General features: G+C 47.0%; 1 protein-coding gene across 1 annotated transcript in view; it reads right to left on the minus strand.

The window, feature by feature from the left end:
• The window catches only part of LOC126534821 (probable 4-coumarate--CoA ligase 2), a 37,728-nt gene that overhangs the window by 12,138 nt on the left and 2,162 nt on the right, over nt 1-23,428 (minus strand). The window contains exons 3-5 of the mRNA XM_072289476.1: nt 14,620-14,723; nt 8,104-8,309; nt 5,642-5,807 (exon numbers count right to left, since the gene is read on the minus strand). Coding sequence (XP_072145577.1) covers nt 5,642-5,807; nt 8,104-8,309; nt 14,620-14,723 — 476 coding nt within the window. The remainder of the gene's footprint in view (nt 1-5,641; nt 5,808-8,103; nt 8,310-14,619; nt 14,724-23,428) is intronic.

Raw genomic sequence — 23,428 nt, forward strand, 5'->3', positions numbered from 1 at the left:
CCAAGCCTGCAGCAAGGAATGAGCGCTCCGGCTCCGTACATACAAAGCTGCATGTCTGGGAATGTAGACGCTTTTTCCTTTTTTTCTAGGTGACGTTGGTTCGCGAAAGGGATTCTAGTTAAGGAAGGGCGACTGATCCACTCTCCCAGTTGACGTATTCGCTTGTGCGCATCTGCAGGCGGCAGTCCGCGGTCCTCGGAACAGTAGACAGTTGAACCGTTTTCTTTCGCGCGTCGCTGATTCGCGGAAGTTCTCCTGCAGAGCTTTACAGTTCGAGGAAAGGATCCCTCTAAAGTCGCACAAATGTAAACACTGCGGGGCTTGTACCAGACCGCCATACACTCGAGACAACCATCGCGAATTAGGAAGTCGGACTTCGTATCGATGAGGCATGGTGGGCGAGAGCCCTTTTTGCACGGGGTGCTAGACGCCAACCGTAACAATACGCACTTCTGTAAGTCACAAAAACGCGTCCTTTTTATGGTGGCCACATAAAAAGTTTAAGGCTAAAGGACCACTGAATAATCTTGACACACTGCATTATTTGGCACACTCGCAAATCTTCATAGTGAAAATATTTTGCGGAGATATTCTTGCTTCTATGCCACTGACGTGTCGGCCACCATGTCCTCACCATGGCGCCTTTGATCATTATGTATGTAAATCACGAATGACTGCATAAGTGCCCTTTTCAATTTAAACCCACCTCCAGAACATTTTTCGACTAATTAGCGCACGCCATTAAAGAAGTGATTTGCATTCAGTCGGTTGTTTATTGCTAAGGATCTTCCATTATTTCTTCCATTCCAGTATTCAGAGTACCTACGCGCCCACAGGGAAGAATACAAATTTTTTTAGCAGATGCCATCATTCAAGGATGCATTTTAAAAGAAGGCATCCGATGCTGTTGCGACTCGAGAACACACAACCTTGATTTCGTAGACTATACCTGTGCGATTCCGACGAAAACCGGCTGCTTACACGCCGCTACCTACGAAGTTCATACCAATAGTGTCGCCAAGGGATTGTGTTCTGCACAACAATATAGCTGTACTTTAAACAGTAACGCAATGTCCCATGTACTAAGTTGCGCGTGGAGTGCGTTGATGTGGCGCATTGCATGCAGGGCAACGGACATATGCCGAGCTATTTGTGCCCGGCCTTAAAATGCTGTGAAACACTGAGCCAGTGAGTGTTCGCTGAAGCATTTCAGCAGCTGGGTGTTTTGCGAACCTTGGTCACTGACTTCATGGTCAAAGAAGTTTGAGCTTCAACGCGATAGACGCCCGCAAAGCCGAACTAGAAATGTTTGCAGCTAGAAGGCTTCGCTGTACTGCTTGTACTCTTTGCACGGTGTGAAGGGTTGTGCTGTGCATTCGCGTTCTCCTTCCGTTTTTTCCCTACTTTTTATGCGAGTGGGCGTAGTGTTGCTTTTACCAAGCAATCGCTGCCCTGCAACTCTTTAGTGATTTTACATGCTTCCATTAAATAAGGGGCGCGTGGACACCGGCCTTAAAAGAAAGCTCCTCTATAAATACAGTGTCCATTATGAAAGTAATGCGCATTTTCTGGGTAAAACAGATTTATGGATTGGACCTGTACACATGCTTAGTATTCAAAATACTCCCTCCCCCCTTTGCATCAGTACACTTGCGGGGACGTGTCTGCCACGCCCGGAAGGCAACCTGAAAGTCCTCGACGGGAATGTCTCTCAGGAACGCTGTAACAAGCTTTTGGATGTTTTCTACGATCTCCCTGTGCTTTCCTTTCAGCGCTCTCTTCAGTCGGGGAAAGCAAAAAAGTCGCACGGAGCAAAGTCCGGTCTGTAAGGGGAATGGGGGACCACAGGGGTGTTGCGCCGGGCCAGGAAGTTGGTAACCATGAAGGACGTGTGGCTCGGGGCATTGTCATCGTGGAGCTTGACCCTGCCTTTGATGTCAGCCATCTCGCGCGCGACCCGGCGTTTCAATCTCTTGAGCACCTCTAGGTAAAAGGCTGAGATGACAGTTTCTCCTTGCGGTACAAACTCAAATGGACGATTCCTTGGGCGTCAAACAAGACAATGAACACCGTTTCGATGCGAGACGTGCTCATTCGCGCTTTTTTTTGGGGGGGGGGGGGGGGGATGATTTAGTGTGGCACTGGCTGCTCTGCCTTTTCTATTCTGGGTCGTAATCGAACATCCTGGATTTGTCTCCGATTACGACATAGTTGAAAAAATCAGGCTCATTTTGAATCAAATCCAATTCCCGAGAGTGCAAAACTGTTCTGAGCTTTCTGGTATTTCTGATCTTCCGTCAACACTTTCGGTACAAGCTTCCTGCAGTCGTTGCGCATTTGCCGATCGGTAGTCACTATCCCATGTACCGCAAATGTAGATATGTGTAAGGTAGAACCCTCGCCACATTTCCCGACAGGTTTTACCGCGCTGGCATGGATAGTCGCGTCATAATAAAATCATGCGCATTACTTTTATAATGCACCCTGTACATGTAAAAGGAGAATTTGCCTTTCTCGGCAATCAGTGCACCAAATTGGACGAGGTTTGTTGCATATAAAAGAAAAACTTAAAATGCAGTGACTGTTCATTTTAAATTTTTATTTAAGTCATACATGTTTCAATATTAATTGATAAAAACTGCTAATTTTCAGAAAATGACGCAATCAAGTTTACAACTCTAACACAGTAATAAATATGATATCACAATTTTAGGAATTGCATCTGATAGTACATCTAAAGCGGACAAAGTTGATATGTTACGTATGAATCCGAAATGAAAATTTATAATACAGAAATATACCTTTTGCAGAACCCTTGTACATAACATAACAATTTCACGTAAGGTATGGAGTGACATACAGAATTGATACGATTTGAATGATCTAATGGACACCGTTTACAGAACAGATGTAGAGCTAATTATTTGTAAACTTCATACTTCTATTTTTCTCGAACTTCCGAATTTTGAAATTCTTTTTAACAAAATTCAGCTTCTAAATCGAAATTCCGCTCCAAACAGTCACTACAACTTAACTTTTTCTCTCAAATGCAACAAACTTTATTAAGATTAGTTCAGTGGTTATCTCAGAAAAGCGTTTCTGCGTTTTACATGTATTTTAATAGGCCGCGTCGGAGTTGGGCCGAAGCTAAAGCCTGCTCTTAACACATATGCGGATATATTACCTACAATAAATAGTTGAGGGAACCACATATTGCTACCAGCCGTGGTTTCTTAGTGTCTTTCGTCTTGCACTGCTAAGCCCAAAAGTACGGCATGAAATCACGGCCACGCCGGCCGTATTTCGGTGAGGGCAAACTGATAAATTTCTCGTGTACCGTGCATACGTTGCACGTTAAAGCATCCCAGGCAAATTAGGGTAATCCGGTGTCGCCTACTTCGCCACGCTTCTTAATGACATCATCGCTTTTGCTCGTAAAATCGCAGAATTCTTTTCTCAACATATATTGCTAGTACAGATTTCACAAAAGAGCTTTCTTGCTCTTGAGTAGAAATCAGATGTCAGCATAAACACCTTTACTCCAGCAGCAAACTGACCTTATTAAGACACGGCGAATGCGGTGGGGCTCTCACCTTGAGCTCGACCATTGGTGCCGGAAAGCCGACGCTCCCCGAAGGTACTTCTCCATTAGGAGGAGAGCACAGAACACCGCAGGATTCGGACATACCATAATGGCTCCGAAGAGAGCGGACGCCATTAAAGACTTCCAGGATCTTGGTCGCAAATGTTTGGGTCAAAACGGTGCCGCCCAGGTTGATTTTCTTTATGGAGGGCAGCTTCGTCTCTGTCCGCATCATATGTGTCATGTAATAGTGCAGCCGCGCCGGAACTGTCGCTAGTGTAGTAACCTGGCAAAAAGTCAATGAATAGCCACGTTGCTGGGTTCATAGTTTTTGTCCAAGGTTTAAAAAGTTTGCTTTGTAACAAAGCAATAGTACATAATATCAAACTTGTAGTCAACGACCGTTATACCATGAGCGTTATACAATGAGGCAAGAAGGTCGTTGCATAAATCAACGGCTATGGGAAAGTAGCCACAAGGTTAAGAAAATGCAACCCGAGTGGTTTTATGTACTACACTGCCGGTGATGTGCGTGTCATCCTATTTTAGAAAAAAAAACAGTTATCGTGGCCAGTATAAGTGCGAAGTCATTCGCCTAATCGATCAGGGTACATTGAAGATTTCCATGACTGACGAAGACTTGCTTTTTCTGCGGATACCGTGATGATTTTCTCCCGAAGATCCTTCGGGTACTGAGTCAGGCTGCTCTACTTTTTTGATAGTAAGGCTGTTCACGTGTTCTGTGAAGTCGTATGCTGAAAGTACATCAGCTTGATTCATTGAAATAAAGATCGTTGTTGATAGCAACAACACGATACACTTTTTCTTTGTGCTTGACGCCCTTTAGGCTTAGATTATGATATTGTGGAGTAGCTGAGGGAGACATATGAAGAAGACAAACTACAAATTGCACGGGAAGGCCAGGTATTGGCAGAACAAGTACAAATAGAAAGACATCTGGAAACCAGTGAGTTAGGTTTTGCTTTGTCTTACATCCGTGTTCAGTAAAGGGTGCAACAGAGCGCCCCTGTGTATATGAACCCGACATAATGGGCCCGGCTTAATGCTACCAATTGACAACGCTCGGAAAGTACAGAGACATGCAAATGCGGGTGTCAATGGAGCGACACATGTAGCCCTAAATTTTAGCACAGATCAAATGAGAACTATGATACGTGAAAGAGCAAGGCTCGTCTGTAGGTGTGGCCAAATGTGCTCAGACGCATCTTATCTCTGGCCCAGCAACTAGCGTTAGACTTCCTTAGTTGGCTCCGGAGTGACCCGGCGGCAGCCGTTCGCGCGCTGTAGGTAAGAGTGACTCGTGCTGTAGATTCTGAAATGCAGACTTATAAATGGGCGAGGTGCTTAACCCGCAGATCATATTTCGACGATAAAAGTATGTGTTCTTATCTATCGTTCTCTCTAGGTGTAACTTGTGTTTATGATCAAGAGTTAGTTTTGGGACCCGCACTTTTGCCGTGGTGTGCGTCTGCCTCCTTCACTGCAACGTGACATCTGGTGGCGTTGCTCTGCGTTCATGTACAGGATGGCATTTACTTGATACTAGTGACATGTAACGTGGTCTTGCGGACAGCTCGCACTTTGAATACTCCGTTGAGAATGAAACTAATGAACACGCACTTTGTATACGCCCGCTATACAACCGGAAAGGATAGTCAATGACGGCATCGCCGGCCCGTAGTGCAAGCGGTAAAACGTTGAATGTCTATCTTTTGGGTCCTTGACCGAAATCTCGGCTTTTGCAATTTTGAAGCCAATTGTGGTTCTTATGACACAAAGTTGAACTGCAATGAGTGTCTCAGTTTCTTTCCCGAGTTTCCTGTTTAAGCATCTTTGCTTTAGACTGATCTCCCAAGATCGCCATCATTGCGTTTTTTCTTTGACATATTCCCCTTCATGCAAACCTGAGTATCTAGCTAGAACACATTGCTTTAGCCAGCCCAATAAGCTTTTCGCTGATGATAAATACTTTTTCGAACGTGTGCATGTGGCAATGAGAATATAGACTTTTAGCACAATATAGTTCACAAAACTTACATCGTATTTTCTGACGTAATAGACGAACTGGTCAAACGTTAATCCGTGGTGTACTACCACGCATGTGGCTCCGGTGCTGGCCGCCACTGGGGTGAACATGAAACCGGCTGTATTTATGGGATACCAGGTGAGGAGGACATCTCCAAGTTCATAGTTGACCATGGCCCTGAAAGAGCAGCCAGAAGAGGAGGCCAATTTTTCCTCAATGGCCTAATTGACATTTGTGACTTCAGTGAGTCCATGGCAATAATTCCCGTTAAAAGTATTTTTTGCTCTGCGCTTGACTTCAACGCTGGCTACTTAAAGGCTGGATGGTTAGAATAAGGATAAGTGACAGAACATGCCTTGCTATATAACGCACGCACCGCTACGGTGCACAAAAGCAAACAATTAGGTCAGTAGCTGTGAACAAAAGATTTGTGCTGGCACACAAAAAATTTCGATTAGAACAGGAGAAGCATTTCTTCATTTGTATTCGTTTCCGTGCATGCCACTGTTATCACTGTTATGCGCTCCCTATTGTCGGTGAGCGTGAGATACAGTTACTCGCCTTTTTTGTTTGCACTATAATGAGTAGAAAACCCATACGGGGACCGTGCATTTTTCTAAGTTTATTGAGAAATATTTTAAACGACTTATGCTTTCCTAGACCACAAACGCGTTCGAGGTGCGGTGACCGCTAGGCGCAGTTTAAACCTGCAGGTCACCTTGACAAATTTTGTTTCGTAGGAGTACTTAGGGCCCTGAAGAACCCCTCTTCAGCTTTCGTGTTTGAGCGGTGACAGAAACGAGAGAATAGCGGATGCGCTCTAACCCCTACTTAGGAGCTTTAACTTAAAGCGGACTGTTCACAGGACACAATTGTAGTTTTCATTAGGCCCAGACAGTGGTGAAGATGCATCACCATGCTTAATACGCCTAAGAAGCTTTAGCACGGGGCCAACTCCAGTTTCCCTATTCAAATACACGTAAGAAGTACATATAATTTTCTGAGACCAGCACTGGAGCGATTCCCGTAATGCTTCTTCTATTTATGAGGGAAGGTAAACGCTAGCAACTCTAGCAAGCATAATTTTAATGTTACCACGAGACAGTGAACTTCGACTATTACACAATGATTAAGCACGGTAGGCTAAAACAAAATAACTATACAGTGTTTCCAAATCTTTATATCGAAAAAAAAATATATCGCGACTTCAGTACACTAATCTACTAGGCCACCAAAAACTGACAAAGTTGACCTATGAGTTGACAGTTGACGCGAAATTGTTCAAGCGTTTACGAGCTTTCAAGCGTTTACGAATCGAATAGTCACTATTCTAAATGCGAATATTTTTCGAATACCTTTCGAATATTTCAGAACGTCATCTGCGCCCAAGAAAACGTAAATTCTGAGCAAAAGCGTCCTAAATTTTTGCCCTCGCGGGCTTATTTGAGGCATAAAACGCGATAATTTGCGTGGTGGAGCAGGCTACGTCACTTAAGTAGGCATACATTACAAGCTGTACAGCGATAATTCGCGCTTTCTGAAGAGCCTCTTGGATGGGGAGAAACTACCTGTTTGTTCGTAATGCTCCATTTCGGCGCTTAATAAAAAGGTCTCAAAACGTATTGTATTATCATAGATACTTGCTAATCTTAAGAATACTGGTATGTGAGCGTCCTTTGTAGTAATATTGACAACGGCAGATCATTGTTTGAAAACCATTCGTTATAATATCGAATACTTTTTGAATAGTGTCAATACGTTTCGATTCTATTCAGTTCAGACACTTTTCAATTCGTATTAGATTTGGTTTAAAAAAATCAATATTCACACACCCCTACTTATAGCGGTATATTTCGGGGTGGTATATAATACATCAACTTTAGAAAACATCAATTTGACCAACGTAAGATATGAGTTCACAGCTGACGTGAAATTTTTCAACGTGTTTACGAACGTTTTGCGAAAGTCCTACTCAAAAGTTACTTCTGTGTTTCATATAGGTGCACAATACATCAATTTTGCCAGCTTAAGGTGCATTAGAGGCGCCGTTTTCATAATTCTTATATTTTTTACCGAAGAGTTACAGACCTGTGAATATATTGCGTGGGATTTTCAAACTTTAGTGATATTCAAGAATATTAAAAAAGAATGTGCACCAGAAATTGAAAATCCGCGTCTCTCGCATACTATAGTTTCACTTTATTGTTTATAATGCGACAAATCGCATCAACATTGGCTTAGTGTTCGCCGAGAATTATTATGTGCTCATTCGAATGCATTTCGATAGAAGCCCCTGATCTAATGCCTCCTTTCGAGGCATCAAAATACTAGACTGGACAGATAGTTTGCCGTAGTTACAGGTATCAGAATGGAGAGATAGCGATGAGCATGCATCGCCTTATCGCATAAGCTTAAGACTTGCTTAATACATGCCTAATTACGTGCTTCAGCTGAATGTATGGTTGGTCCTCACTTGGTCATGTGTAGGTTGGCCACCAGGTTGTAGTGAGACACCTCCACTCCTTTCGCATCGCCCGTCGTGCCAGACGAGAAGTACACAGCGACAGTGGTCTGCTTAGGGTCTCCGATAGGCACTTCTTTGAAGTCGTCTTCGTTCAATTCAGTGAAATCAGACACGGACACAAACCCAGGAACAGGCTCGCCGATTACAAACAAACCCTGTAAATTATAACGGACAAACTCTGTAAAGAATCAGAAACACATCCGAGACTATTTCAGGGACGCACCCTGTCAATAGTAATGGACGTAGGTCTACAGAAGCACGAGCTAATTCAGTGCTAGATACGTGTACTTTACGAATACATGGTACTAAATTCATATCGCAGTATTGAAAAAAATCACCGACGATGACGATACTCCGTCGTGCGAAATATAGCTCAGCTCCATACGTGCTTTTCTTTCGTGCGTCAATATTTCGCATTGTGATTATGTAGGATGATATTCGGAGAAGAACGCTATGAGTAGCGCGCTTTGTTTCCACACAGACGACGCGCGACTCTGGTGCCATATCGTAGCCATCGTGGCCGAACAGCCCGTCTTGCGTGGCATAACGCTTTCCTTCGCACGCTTTCGCTCGATCAATGACGAGAAGGGCTCTTCGTCGCGGGAACACTGTGCGACCAGACCCAACGGCGACCAAACCCAAGGGAGCGTTATATCAAGCCTTACTTGTAGCCGCCCGCCATCGGCCCTTGCAGGAGCAGTTATACAAGTCACACACGCTTCCTCGTACGACGGATAGAATGAGCCCTGACTGGAAACATTCCAAACGACAAACGCGCCTTTCTAATTCTTTCAATATGCTCCCCTCAGGTATCAGTTGCTTTCGCTTTATTCGGCCGCGTTGCTCTCTCTGCCGCATTCCTAAGGCTGCGACGCTACTTTCTCTTAAGACGCTTTCAGATGCTCATTTTCGAGCGCCCCTTTTTTTTCTTCCCGTTGGCAGCTCCTCAACCTGACCTGTCGGAGAAATCGGATGGATTTCCTCCTTCGAATTCACTACGTCTCCAGCTAGCTGTAGAATTCATCTTTCTTGCACTTTGTTCATCTTCGTAACTCAGGGCCTCACCGACTTCCTAAATTCCAGTTGGGAAAATCAAAAAGATTTCATCCTCTGGCTTAGCTACATCTCCGGCGGTAGCTGTTTCATCCTCTTCTTTAGTATTTTGTTCATCTTCTTAACTTAGCTGCTGAGGTAGGTTTCTTGTTCCGTACCTCGTCAAAGCCATGACCTGGGCTTCCGGAAATGTGCGCCCACTTTAATTCAGTGGCAACTGTGAGCTGCTCAATGAAAGATGAAGGTAGCTTTCAGGTAGCCCATGGGAGACTGCTGCTACTGTTTCGATGTCTGAAAGGTCACTGAATCTGTACCTTTGTCATTGGTAGGCCCACTAAGTCTTCGCTAACGGCTTGCTTTATCCACGCGCATTCGGGCACGTAGTCTTTCCACGTACTTTGGATGGACGATGCACTCCCTGAGCACCTTAAACTCTTTCACTTTAACCATTAGATCCGTCATGCGTTGCTATAGAAGATCGATGTTACTGGGACAGTTGATTAGGCAAGCGAATACTGGCCTTTTATTCGGGTAGTTTCGGGGAAAGGGACCCGTTGCCTTATAGTTTTAACATACCAGCTGAAGTCTTGATTCAAGCTCTTCCGAATGATTTCCGGGTTTCTTTCTACCCCTTTCAGGTGATTTCACTAAGGCTTGGGCCAATCGCGCCTAAATGCGATTAGTGTCGTCTCGTCCTTCTCGTGTGGTTTGCTGCCCTCCAGGGTAAGATTTTGGTCGGGGGGAAGGCTTTCGATAGTGCTGTACGCTATTGCTCTATGGCCGGAAGCCACGACTTGTAACATACTCATCGGCCAGCTGTAATGCACTCTTTCCAGACACACCTTCCTGCCGGACCTTAACCCAAAGGTGCATGTTGTCAGTCAGGGTCTTCTAAACCTTCGTCTTAGCGGATTAAACCTGACAACTTACTAACGTTATCCGCCCCTTCTCCTTTCACCCACTCTGAAAATTATCCTTCAAGGTACAAACAACTCCACAAAGCTTTCATTTGCCTGTTTTCTTTCCTGTCGAAATCTTCTCCGAAATTCCTTTGTAGAAAGCTTGTATTTTGCGATCAAACCCGACTTCACTGAACTGTACACGCCTGCCTCGGCTATATTCAGTCTGGACACGACCTGCGAGGCTTACCCAGTCAGCAGCACACGCAACCACTCCGGCCATGTTTCCTGGTGAAGTGATTCTCACAAATTCAAAATTAATTGGCTACAGACCGATCACATCACCTGTTTTCTACGGCTGAAGCAAGCTCGTCATTTTCACGCCTTCCGTTTATAGCGGCACCGCATCCGCTCTGCGTGCTTATATCGCTTGATCTAGTTTTATTTTTTCAAGCTCAATTTCTGCCTGCTTTTGTACTCTTTCTTTCCTGCCTCTCCTTCTCTTCCTCTCTTTCGTGCCTCTCGCGTCATATCCTTTTCCAGGCACCCATGAGCTCGTCGTCCTCTAAACGCGCTTTGTCAATTGCTGAACGAATTTAAAACTTCCTCAAGTTACGGTTACTCCCCATAATGAGCTCTGCTGCCAACCGCAACAGCTCCTTTTTTTTGCACTGTGACATCCATGCTTTTCCGAGAGCCGACTACACTTTCATCTGTAGTGACAGCGTACGCGGTGGCAATTGCACCTAATTCTGCGTCAGAATCCTGTCCTTATTGTCTGGCCAAACGCAGCCGCTCCAGCACTAACTAAACCCCGAGCTTTTGAAGGTCGTGTCTCCCGAAGCCAGATTCTCATGTCCACCGATCCCAGGTCGTGAGGACGGCCTTCTGCTGCTCTTCCAAGACTCCACGCCGTTCCCGCATCGATTGTGCCCGCCTGAGCCACGAAGAAGCGCTGTGCTGATGCCTGATCCACAGAAGTCGCTCTTCTGTCCAGAGTTTACCTCGAGCTTGCGAAGGTAGTGCTTCACAGAGCCAAGTTCTCAGATCCGCCGATCCGAAATTGTAAAGATTGCCCTCCTGATCTCACCGCTGCCAACTAGTTTTTTCCGGCTATGGGTAGCGTTTCGGCCTGTAATATACCCGGCACATTGATGAGTACGTCAGGTAGTAGGAAAGAAGGAAAAGGTGTTTATTTTACATTATTTACACAGTTATGGGATTTCCAACGGCAGAAGCTTGATGTGGGCGAGTTGGTATATATATATAAAATCATTTTTCTTCAAAAAAACATTTACTGGAAAGTAGCGCCTTGTCCGTCGTACATGTTCCTCTTTTAGGCCGCGTCTTCGTAGCGCTCGTTTCCTCAAGCTGTCCAACGGGCCCGTGAGGCCGTGGACAGGCTCGGTCTCTCTGTTCCGACGTGGGAGCCGCCCGCTGCGTGCTGACGCGTGTTCTATAGGACCACAATAAATCCATCTATCCATCCATCCAGATACTGAAGCCCAATCCATGTGGGAGCATTTTAAACGCCTGAGTTTTCACGAGGACACGTCAGCCCCCTGCACCCAAGGTATCCGCTTTGAAATCAGTCATCTTCGCTAGGAGACTAGGGAACCTGATGAATATGTCTCGGCCAATCATACTTGTCGAATTATATTTCCGGGAGGGGGGGAGATACAAAGCATAATAAATTAATCCAGATAAATCCATGTACGTCCCATACCTTCCATGGTGGCTCAACTACTTAAGCGCCAGAGTTCCCGTTAGTACATTGTAGAAAACTATGCCAAAACCGACTCGCATTGTTATTTTGGAGGCTGCGTAATGATGCATGGCTGCGAGTCCCGCACAGCCGCGTAGAGCGCAGGATGCCGTGGTTCCAGATGTACTGCAACCGTCGCATAAGGTTACAAAAAGACCCACATAAGCACAGGAGAGAAGTGCCTACTTCGCACGGTTCGACTGATGACTGTAGAAGCGCCATTGAAAGCACATGGAATCATTCTTCCCTTCCGGCGGCGTTTTCACTACTTCCCTTCTAAATAGAAATATTTTCATCCATAAGTACTTTCTCAAACAATGGCTAATTTTCTTTTTAATTGTTGCTTTTCCTTCCCGTTTGACTGTTGCCTCGGCTCTCTCCCTTAGTAGATCGCTTAATTTTTCAATTTCTTGCGGCTCTTGTTTCTCGTTGCCACTTTTGCACGAGAAGTACTCTACAATTAGACGAAAAAGGAGGTGAGGTAACGGGTGACATTCATATTTATTTGGGGTTCAACGGTTACTGTACGGCTTGATTGACTTATGTAAATAAATGTTTAGGGGTGATTATGAAAGGTAGGTCGTTGAAAAAATATCAGTGGGGCCTTTCTAGTGGCAGCAGCTTCAGATTTCGGAACCGAATGAGAAAGGCGAAAACATACCGCCATTTTTAGCTCGGAGAATACCAATCTGTTTCACACCCTCAGTTCAGTGTCCTTTGCCTTGACCCGATCAGAGATCGCTTTTACGCCTCGCCCATAATAATACTGTAAGAGCAGCCCAGTGTTGACAGCCGAATAGCTGTCAAGTCTCAAGATTGATTTGGTGGCGCTTTAGGAATGGGAACGCGGCCGGGGGGGGGGGGGGGGGTAGGTGGAGTCTGCCGCTTAGTCTGGGGGGGGGGGGCGGAGAGTACATGCGTGTAAAAGGCCATAAGGGCAGAAAAGCAATAAAGAAAAACATCGTTTAGTATATTGCACCAGTCACCATTAGGAACAGCGTCACCATTGCTGTCGAGTAAATGAATTTTGTTAGATTTGCTGCCACCAACTAAAACGAAACATTCCGAAACTGCAGAAGGTTTCTTTAAGCAGAGGGGCAAGGTACAATTGTGGAACAGGTGTTTTGCCTGCGCAGTGGCATTCTTGTACTCGTGATCAGCGCAGTGGTACATGTGCCATCGTTCGGGCGTCATCAGCACTTTCACTCGGTGGAATATTCTTTTCTGTTGATTCTAACAAGCGCTTAAGATGGGCGTTAACCCAAGGAGCTTTGGAAGAGTAAACGATGCATTTTTCAGGAATGTAGCGATCTTTAAGCGGGCAACCTTTTCTTTAAACAGACACAAATTTTCATGAACGGTGCGACTGTGAAATCTTGGCATAAAGTTAGTGATGAATGCCACAAGGTTGGTATATATGGCGAAGAAATTTGCGTTTTTGTAACTTTTATCAAATTTGGCCTGCTTCTTATGAGGTGCACAGTCCCTAATACTGCAGTTAATAACGTAATGATCGCTTAGGCCAGGCAAGAAAACTGGGGGCGAAACTTGTTCTGGAGTGGTCAGTAAGCAGCAGATCCAGTACATTAGCAGAATGAGGTAAGCAACGGGTAGGCTGAAGGACAAGTTGCCAGAGGTTCAAGTCCAGACAAATATTAAAAAATATGACAAACATTCCCACGAGTTAGCCTTGAGGCTTGGCGGGCCAGTAGTACAATTCATATTATATAAACTAATGCCCCCGAAAAGAAATAAAGGGCAGTTGGGAAATTGCACAGTCAGCTTATTTAGGACATAGTGTAATTCATGAGAAAATATGGCAGAAAACATTAGCGGTCTGTTACATACGCTGTAGATAAACCTTTTATGTCCTATAAATATACATGCACTAATAACTTCTAAATTACTGTCCACCGTAATAAAATTGGAAACAACGGTATCCCGGACAGCTTTTTATACACCACCGCCTGGACGTCCAGTTTGGTCAGAAAGATAAAATTTGTATTCCGATTCGCAATGCAGTATTTCTTGGTAGGCGGTTGCCGAGGAAAGCCACGGTTCAGCTAGTAGTACAACATCCGTGGAACATGTGCCGATTATTGATGATAAACCATAGCGTTTGTTACACAGACGATTTGTATTGGAATATAAAAGCGGCATCTAATGGATGGGTGCGTTCCTGCTAGCTGCATTGATAGTGTGCGTGAGCTGCCGGCATTCGAGGCAGGGACGCAGGAGGCATTTTCAATGTTAGCGGTGTTGTGCGCCTCGCGACTGTCAAGTTCACATACACGATCAGTGACACGGCAATCCACATACGCAACTTTGTAAATATATCGGTTGTTTACGCGTAGCGAGAATGGCTGTCCGGAGTTTTTATCAAATTCAAGCAGCCTTCTCCGGGAATTTCGAGTTGCTCTCGAAAAATCTTTGCTATAGGAAGCATTTGAAGATTGCATCTTTTTCTTCTGAGAAAAAATATGGTCTTTTAGCTTCGACGATGTAAACTTGACAATAATAGCAATAACGACGGGCACGATTCGCACTACCTTGTGCGACCTCTTTTCTTCCTTTTTCTACCTTTTCAACCATATGGTTTACGATGTATTATTTATATTCATTCTCTTAATTTATTATTATTTTATTCATATATTTATTTATAATAACGCTTATTACAGTGTATCATATTTATTACAATGCGATCGGTATACGTGCTGCAACGCTAGAAAGTGGCTTATAATACAATACCTTAACGTTCGTTTTTCTCTTAACTGCATGAACCTTAGCAGCGTGCTGTGGACTCGTCAAGATGTGAGTGGCATCTCCATGGCCGACTTGAAAGAGAAGCTCACCTAAAGGAAAGAAAAAAGGTACCCAACAGCCGTAAGTGGGAGCAGTTATTCGAATTAATTGCAATGGGATCTATACAAATAGCGTTAGCACAAGATGCGCTACAAAAAAACATTGACATACTTGGGTGAATGAGCTTATGGTGTTTTCCTAAGGAGAGCGTTCGGATGTGCAGATAAATTTTGCCTACCTGAGTTGATAATGATGTTGCCAAAATATAAGACACATGCTTGTCAGCTGTTCCTATAAAGAGCTGTTCCTCCTATTTCAAACACCTAAGGAGAGCGTTGCGTCTATTATTCATAAAATTACGAGTGAGCGCTAGTAGTGCCACGAATATGCAGTTATATTCTACGAATCTTGCTTGAAACGAGTGAAAATTCAAGTAAAAGTTGGAAGGTGGTTGAACCTTAAGTTGAATACGATGACTGAGCGAATTCGGGGTGATGAAGGGGCAGTAGCACCGCACTTTATCGTTTCGCTCGTCGCGTAAGGTGAGTAGGAGGAGCGTCGTCCCAATTTTCTTTACTGAGCGATCTTCGGGATCGACCCACATTTGGAAGTATGAAGGCGTGTTAATTATTATAAATAATATACCGGATTTCACACGTTAAAAATATTGCCCAAATAAGCATTCGCGACGCAATGGTTACAGTATCCGGCGTCTTTACTAGAAGTACGCTGCTTGAATCCGGCCGTTGGACGATTTTTATAAACAATTTATTTAAAAAAAATATTCACTAGCAGGGCGACACAGTGAAGACGATCGCAACATATCAACATATTAGACGAAGTAAATCTCTTCGCCGTAGAGGTCACATGAGGTGCAGTAAACGTAGTAGATTGACTAACTAAACAGTAGCGAGACGTGCGCAGACATACAGGGTCAGAAAGAACTGGATAGCCCGCAAACAGCATCGCATAGAACTACAGGGTGTCATCGCCTTGCTTCGGCCTCACGTTCCAGTACAGCGGAATGCTCATGGCAGGCAAGATGTGCGTCCGCTTCGCGCTTTTCAACTGCGAGGATTTGTCGCTGTCGTCGTTAGTCTCGACCTTTCGTTTCCACAAAGCCGCATCCCGACACCTCGGGTGTTGAGCTGCAGTGCGCGCCGCACACGCAGCAGCACCTTGTTTCCGCGTCTGGACCACGCAGTGGTGTTGGTACGTACGCAGGCCACCCTTGCTTCAGTTTGATTCGGTACTATTTATCAGGAAACGCGTGCGTGAATTGCTACGTCCATTGCAATTTTAGCAGGAGCGCCTTATCTTAAATTATATTTGGAAGCTTTATTTGGTCTTGTTCATTATTGAAACGAATGTTGTGCTGTATTTCGTACGCGTGGTGTCAAGCAATAGATGCACTTTTCCCTTCAATCGCTGAAGGTGTTTATTGCAATATCCATCATATGGACGCTCCAGGCGCCTTTCTGCCGTCGCCGTGATGTTCGGCATAAATTCCAAGGACGATAAAATCGTCGCTGAGCGCTGTATGGAGCGTCTGTAAGTGAAAGCGTGCGAGGATGAGCTAGCCATCGCGGCTCAATCTCGTGCACACAAGCGAGAAAAGCAAGGAGTAAGCGAGCCGTCTTTCCTCGAGTACGAGGCTCCTGGGGGAGGGGCGGGAAGGGGAGGAGTAGCGTCCTTATCCGGGCGGCGCGGGCTGCCGTGCTGCCAGTGTTTTGACAGCAAGTTTCCGCGGTCATGGAGTGAAATGTGTTCATGCTTTCTTGTGCGCGCGGGGCACCACGCCTGTTAATGTATTGAGTAAGTGAATGATTACAAGTGTATACGGCTTATAAAACTACTATGCTTATTTCGTATAGCTGTCTACTAATTTGCTCTCGCAATCCATGCTTCGTCTTTAGGGCGAAACTGGTGCTTAGTTATATTGTGTGCCGACGATGCGGCCAGAAATCCCGACCAACTAGAGTTTACTAGATTCGCTGTAATAAAGCCACTCAGACAAAATGCCACTGCTAGGTGGGATCTGGCGCTTTCGCAAGGTAACCAATGCTAACAAATGACTGGGAATGGAAACCAAAGAGCTCACAATAAACGTTACCGAAGCACTTAGTTTCTTCAAGAGACGTGAAAACTTGGACGTGTGCGGATTTGAATATAAATTACATTCTCGGGTTTTACGTGCCAAAACCACGACCTGATTTTGAGGCACGCCATAGCCGGGACCCCGAAAACGTGAACTTAAATCTAACTACACAGGTGTTCTCGCATATCGCCCTTACGAAATGCGGCCGCCGTGCCCGGGATTCGATCCCGTGTCTTGGATTTCAATATAGCCGATCCCAAAACATTCAATGTCTTAATGCGATGGTCATACTGCCACATCCTCTAGGGTCGCCGCGGGTGTGTGCCAGGCAATGAAAACGATGCTGAAGTAGGTAGACGCGTTCCTGCAGGGTCCTGCAAAGGGTTGAACTCGGGCGTGAGGCCTAGCAGGCGGCGACTGTACCGGTGAACTGGAGTTTCGACGAAGCCAGGTGATTCCGTGTTTGATGTATGGCTCCGCGAAGGGGTGCCGAGCATGAGGCAATCCTACCCCGCACCTCCACCAGTGTCACAGCCTAGTAGGAGACGGGAAAGGTGGTGTCGAGGGCGTGTAAAAGCACTTTATCAGCGCAGTCAACGCGACGTCGTTGTCGTCTCTGTTTTTCTACTCGCGCACTAATTCAGCGTCGTTTTCATTGCCTGGCACATATCCGCGGCGACCATAGAGGATGTGGCAATAGAATTTGTTCCTTCGCCAGTGAATAACCATCCCTCCCTCAACAAAACGACCCTTTAATTTTGCAAAAGAAAAATCATACTGCCATACTGGGCAACATAATTATGTTGCCTAACACTTATACTGCCATAATATCATGCCCACAGACCAATGCTGACAAAAGTCCGATGGCCGGGCGATGCTACTGACACGGCTTCTTATCCTTTTTCCGAGGACTGCATTTAACCAGCCAACAACTAAAGCGTTATGGCTCCACGCAAAACGTGCCGACCCTGCTTGGAGCTTACTCTAATGTTATCGTTGATTCTATTTGTTGGATATGTTCTAGCTGCACCTGGTTTAATTAGTTTGTGTGCTTGTCTCGAAATGTTTAGTGCTTTCTGGTAGGCACGTGGGCACCACTGATTACGCAGGGGACATTCGACGTGCCATGCATAAAAGCCGACGCTCTTGACGCAGAGATCATATTTCGACGATCACCGACTGTGCTCACAGCTATCGTTGTGATTGGTTGTTGCTTGCTTTTTCTCGGCACGGGCTCAGCCAATAAAACGTTACTGTCATGATTCGCACTTTTTTTGCATCTGTGCTCTTCGCCGTCACTAACGCGTGACGTCTAATAGAGGTGCTTTTTGTTCATGTACCGGACGCCCCGCAAAGCCGTGATCCAAGCCCAAACGACGCACAAACATGAACGTCACCACGGGCCAGCGAGCAAGCCGCAGACTGCAAGGATTGCTACCGAAGTACGAAACTCTCCCGAGAACACCAAATCAAGGCCAAGTCAACAACCACACTGCAAGCCCCACCGTCCCCCATCGTGCTGCTACGGCCATTGTAGCCAACGACATTCCGCGGTTCATCGTTTGAAGACCCGGAACGCTGGTTGAGAACGCATTAAAGGGTCGCTACATTTAACAACTGGAAATCCACAAGCTTCGACATGCATACTCCTCCTGCAAATACGCCAGGCGGTCGTGATTCGAGAATTTGGAGTCCACCCTGACAACGTGAGATCTCTTTCGCAGCACCTTCTTAAACACCTTCACGATCATCATCATCGTCAGCCTGGTTACTCCCACTGCAGGGCAAAGGCCTCTCCCATACTTCTCCAACTACCCCGGTCATGTACTAATTGTGGCCATGTTTTCCCTGCAACCTTCGTAATCTCATCAGACCACCTAACTTTCTTCCGCCCCCTGCTACGCTTCCCTTTCCTTGGAATCCAGTACGTAACCTTTAATGACCATCGTTTATGTTCCCTCCTCATTACATGTCCTGCCCATGCCCGTTTCTTTTTCTTGATTTCAAGTAAGATGTCATTAACTCGCGTTTGTTCCCTCACCCAATCTCCTCTTTTCTTATGCCTTAACGTTACACCTATAATTTTTCTTTCCATAGCTCGTTATGTCGTACTCAACTTAAGTAGAACCCTTTTCGTAAGCCTCCAGGTTTCTGCCTCGCACGTGAGTACTGGTAAGACACAGCTGTTATACACTTTTCTCTTGAGGGATAATGGCAACCTGGTTCTCATGATTTGAGAATGCCTGCCAAACGCACCCCAGCCCATTCTTATTCTTCTGATTATTTCAGTCTCATGATCTGGATCCGCGGTCACTACCTGCCCTAAGTAGCACTGGCTCGACAGCTGGAAGAGGACCCCGAGGTCGTCTACGCGGACGCCTCGCTTCCCAAGCACGGAACCAGAGCAACGGCGGTCGTCACCACCATCGATAAACTAGTCACAGGCACGTCGATACGGACGACGAATACAGCCGAAGCAGAAGAAGTGGCCGTGGCCCTCGCACTCGCACAACCGGGAGTGAGGACCGTGGTCACAGACTCCCAGACCGCCTACGCAAGCTACCGCAAGGGGAACATCTCTCCCGCGGCACTAGCGATCCTCACCAAATGCAAATCACCGGGACGGGCCGCTGAGCTCGTGTGGGTCCCGGCTCACTCGGCAACTCACAAGGCAACGCACTCGCCGACCACTATGCCCGAGAACTGTCAATCCGGGCCGAGGACGAGCCAGAGCTACCGCACCCCGTGACAAGCTACAAAGAAATCACGAAAATGTACAGAAGCGGCAGATGTAGGCTCCCCCGTCCGCATCCGCAACTCAGCCGAATGCAGCAAACAATCGTACGACGCACGCAAGCGGGGTCGCTAGCGCATCCCGTGCTCTTGCACAAGATGTTTCCAACAGAGCATGACACTTCATGCCCTTTTTGCAGACGGTCAAAAGACACTCTAGCACACATCCTTGCAGAGTGCACTAAGCTCAAGAACCCCCCACCATCCCTACCCCCCACCCTCCCTAGCGCCAACCCCCCCGAGCGATGGGAGACCTTGTTGTCCAGCCCCGACCTACCGACCCAGCTCGCGCTGGCGGCTAGGGGCCAGGAACTGCTGGACACATCTGGAACCTGAGAAGAAGGTTCCACCCCATCTGGTGCCAGCGCGCACCAACCGTCACTAAGGGCTCAGTACAAAAGTTGTTCCTCTCTCTCTCTCTCTTACCACTTCCAGTGCCTCGCTACTTATCGTAAACTGCTATTGTCTTGAGAGATTGTTAAACATTACTTTAGTTTTCTGCAGACTAATCTTTAGAGCCACCCTTCTGCTTTGCCTCTCCAGGTCAGTGAGCATGCATTGCTATTGGTCCCCTAAGTTACTAAGCAAGGCAATATCATCAGCGAATCGCAAGTTACTAAGGTATTCTCCATTAACTCTGATCCCCAATTCTTCCAAATGCAGGTCTATGAATACCTCCTGTAAACACGCTGTGAATAGCATTGGGGAGATCGTATCTCCCTGCATGATGCCTTCCTTCACGATAATTGCCAGCAGAGCAATGTCGGTAGCGATACTGAAATCCCGTGCGCAATTCCGCCTTTTCGAAACATTGCGATCAACACGGACGAGATGGGACGCCGACACGGACATTCGTGAGGAAAATAAAGTTCGCTTCTTCATTCATGGTGTGAAGGAAGAGCTTTTCACCGTATTGATTGGCAATCGGCCCAAGACCATTGGATAACTTTTAAGGGCAGCTACGGGCATCAAGAAGAGGCTCGAAGTGCGCACCCGGCAAGGTAACAGCTTAGTGCTTGCGCAAGCGACATCCAAGCTCTGGGCTCTGACGAGCTCCGACAGACTTTCAAAGCCTTTGTACGCGAATAACTGCGCGGGATGTTCCCTTCGACGCCGCCTGAAGTCTCGATTGTTCACATTGTCCCAGAGGGGATCGACGAGTACCGTAACATGGAGTCCCTGAATCACGAACGCTTCAGCGGGAAGCGATGCCTAGGCCGCCGTATGCGGCAGTCACGTTCCCCCTCCAAGCCCGCGCTATGACGATGGAAACGCATTTCTATCGTCCGCCACCACCACCTCCGCCAGCACGCTCACCCGTCGCCACGCGCAGCATTACAAGGAAGGCTGACGTTTGGTGCGCGCCTGACCCCAATCTGCTCTGCGATCACTACGAATAAGTAGGCCACGTGTACCGCCGGTGCCGACAACAGGAGATGGGACTACAAGGGTTCGTCGTGAACAAGCTGTGCGCACACTAAGGTGAGCGGCCTCGTGATATCGCCCAGTGCATCGCAGCAGCGCAGTGGAATCTCCTACGCCCTTCCCGGTCGCCGTATTCGGGACGCTACCTTTTATCGCAGCCACAACCCCACACTGGCTCTACCCGTGACCTGATAGGCCATATCCGGAAACCTAAAAGCAGCAACTTAAGGAGGTGGTAGTGGTGATAACTTTATTGCGCACAGGGGAGTTGCGGACAAGCAGGTCCTTGGGCCACCGCACGGCCCCACTGCACTCAAATGTTCATGTCCCGGAGGCTCATGACGCTGGCAGCCCTGCCTGTGGCGATGGCTTGCTTGGCCGGGTCCTCGGATCGCAGTAGGCTCTCCCAAGCCTCCCAGGTAGTAAGAGGCTCCAGGCCCCGCGGTGGAGGATCCGCCGGGCAGAGGAAAAGGATGTGATCGAGAGCGGCTTTGGAGTGGTGGCAGAGGGTACAGGAGGGGTCGGTGTGGACGTGGTGATAGCGCGAGCGTATATAAGGTGCCTGTTTGGAGCCGTCTCCAAAGTGTCTGGGGATAATTGTCGAGGGATTGATGGGGTGGGGGGTAGAACCGACGCTCGGCTTTGCAGGCTTGCGTCAGTTCACTGAATGAATGCATGCGCTCCCGTGAGAACCCTGGATCGGAGGCCGCCGGTGGCCAGTTGAGAGAACCTTGGCTAAAGCGTTGGCAGCCTCGTTTCCAGGATTCCCAGAGTGGGCAGGCACCCATATGAGCTCCATCTGGCGGCGCGGGTGTGCAGCGAGGGAGTTCAGTATGCGAAATGCAGGCACGTGAACTATCCCGCGAGCAAATTTTAGTATCGCAGCTTTAGAGTCCGATATATATACCGGGCCTCCGTGCGCGCAATAGCTAGGGCAATGGCGGCGTCTTCAGCCTCCTCCGAAGTGGCAGTTGGGTGTTGTAGCTGTTTATCGAAATGCCGAATCTCCTCCGCCGCTGACGCCGACATTTAAGCACCCTACTGGACAACGTGAAAACGACACGCCGCCACCAAGGAGAAGCCTCGAAGTCAAGACTACACTCATAAAAAGAAAATTTTATATCGTTTGGGTTGTATTTCGTCCCGTAAGAATATTCGTAATCTGTCTTGCGCGCATTTCATTTCTTTAACGCCGCGAGCCCTGTACTTCCATGTCACGAATGGCTTGCGCGTTATCAGCGTGACACAGCATTCTCGAGGGGGAAATAGCGAGCCCTGAATTTTCAAAAAAGGGAACGTAAGCGAGGAGGATGATTATTGTTGCGGAACAAATCGAGCTACAAAGGGTGTACACCTATTTGAGACGGTACGCCGCCAACAGAAGACATGACGGCGAGACGTAACAGCATGGGACAATGCGACGCCGCGACCTACATTAAAGAGGTTTGCAATCTTGATCCGCAGCAATAACTGTCATCTGCCTTAATTGTTGTTTATTTTCCTCAAAAGTCTGTGCTTGCTACTTTCGTGTGGATAATGCTATGTCGCGCGGATAACGCGCACGCCGCTCGTGACCTGAAAGCACCGGACGCTCAGCGTTAAAGAAAGGAAAGGCGCGCAAGGCTGATTACCATTATTGTTATATGGCAAGGTGCGCCCCAAAGGGGGGAAACTGTTTTAAGGGTGTAACCGTAATGCAAGGCGAAGGACTGGAGACCTCGATGTGCTTTTCCACGGCCACGTCATCGGTTTAGTAAACACAGCAGCCGACCAATCTGTCTTCAGTGCATTCATCACCGCCAAGATAAAGAACGTTAAGACTACATGTAAAGGCCAGCAAATCCCGACAGTTCGGGGACAGTTCAAAATACTGATTGGAATATGTACCGCAAGGGTTAGAGTGCATAACAAAAATTACCCTACGACGTTTGTTATCTTGGTAAAATGCTCACGGGGCGGAATCCTCGCGTGGACTTCCTAAGCCAACGCTGCGCAGTCATCGGCTTAAGATCCAAACGATAATGCTATCCACGAACCAAGTGTTACTTCCTAACAGGAGTCGTAGTTGCCGTGCCTTGAACGTGTTCGAAGATGAAATTACTATTCCACCTCGCGCCAGTATGACAATTTCCGTCACAACAGAGGAAATGGGGAAATCGGAGGCAGCGTTCGAAGTGACCAACAACAGCTGCTCCACCGTGAAGTCGGCGTCGCAAGGGGAATCGTGCACTAGCGCGGAGTAATAATAAACGATTACCCATAGGAGCGCCATACGAGCAAGAATGCACCCCATTCGGAGTGCACTAAACTAAAAGCATTGCGAACTGTCAGGCGACAGCACTCATTACTGGAAATGGTGGGGCCGATTTCACAAAGCGGATCGTTCGTAAGTGCTCGGTGGCATATGTCCGCTGCCTTCGCTAGTCAAGCATGATGATT

This window comes from Dermacentor andersoni, chromosome 7, assembly GCF_023375885.2.
Source record: "Dermacentor andersoni chromosome 7, qqDerAnde1_hic_scaffold, whole genome shotgun sequence".
NCBI lineage: Eukaryota > Metazoa > Arthropoda > Arachnida > Ixodida > Ixodidae > Dermacentor > Dermacentor andersoni.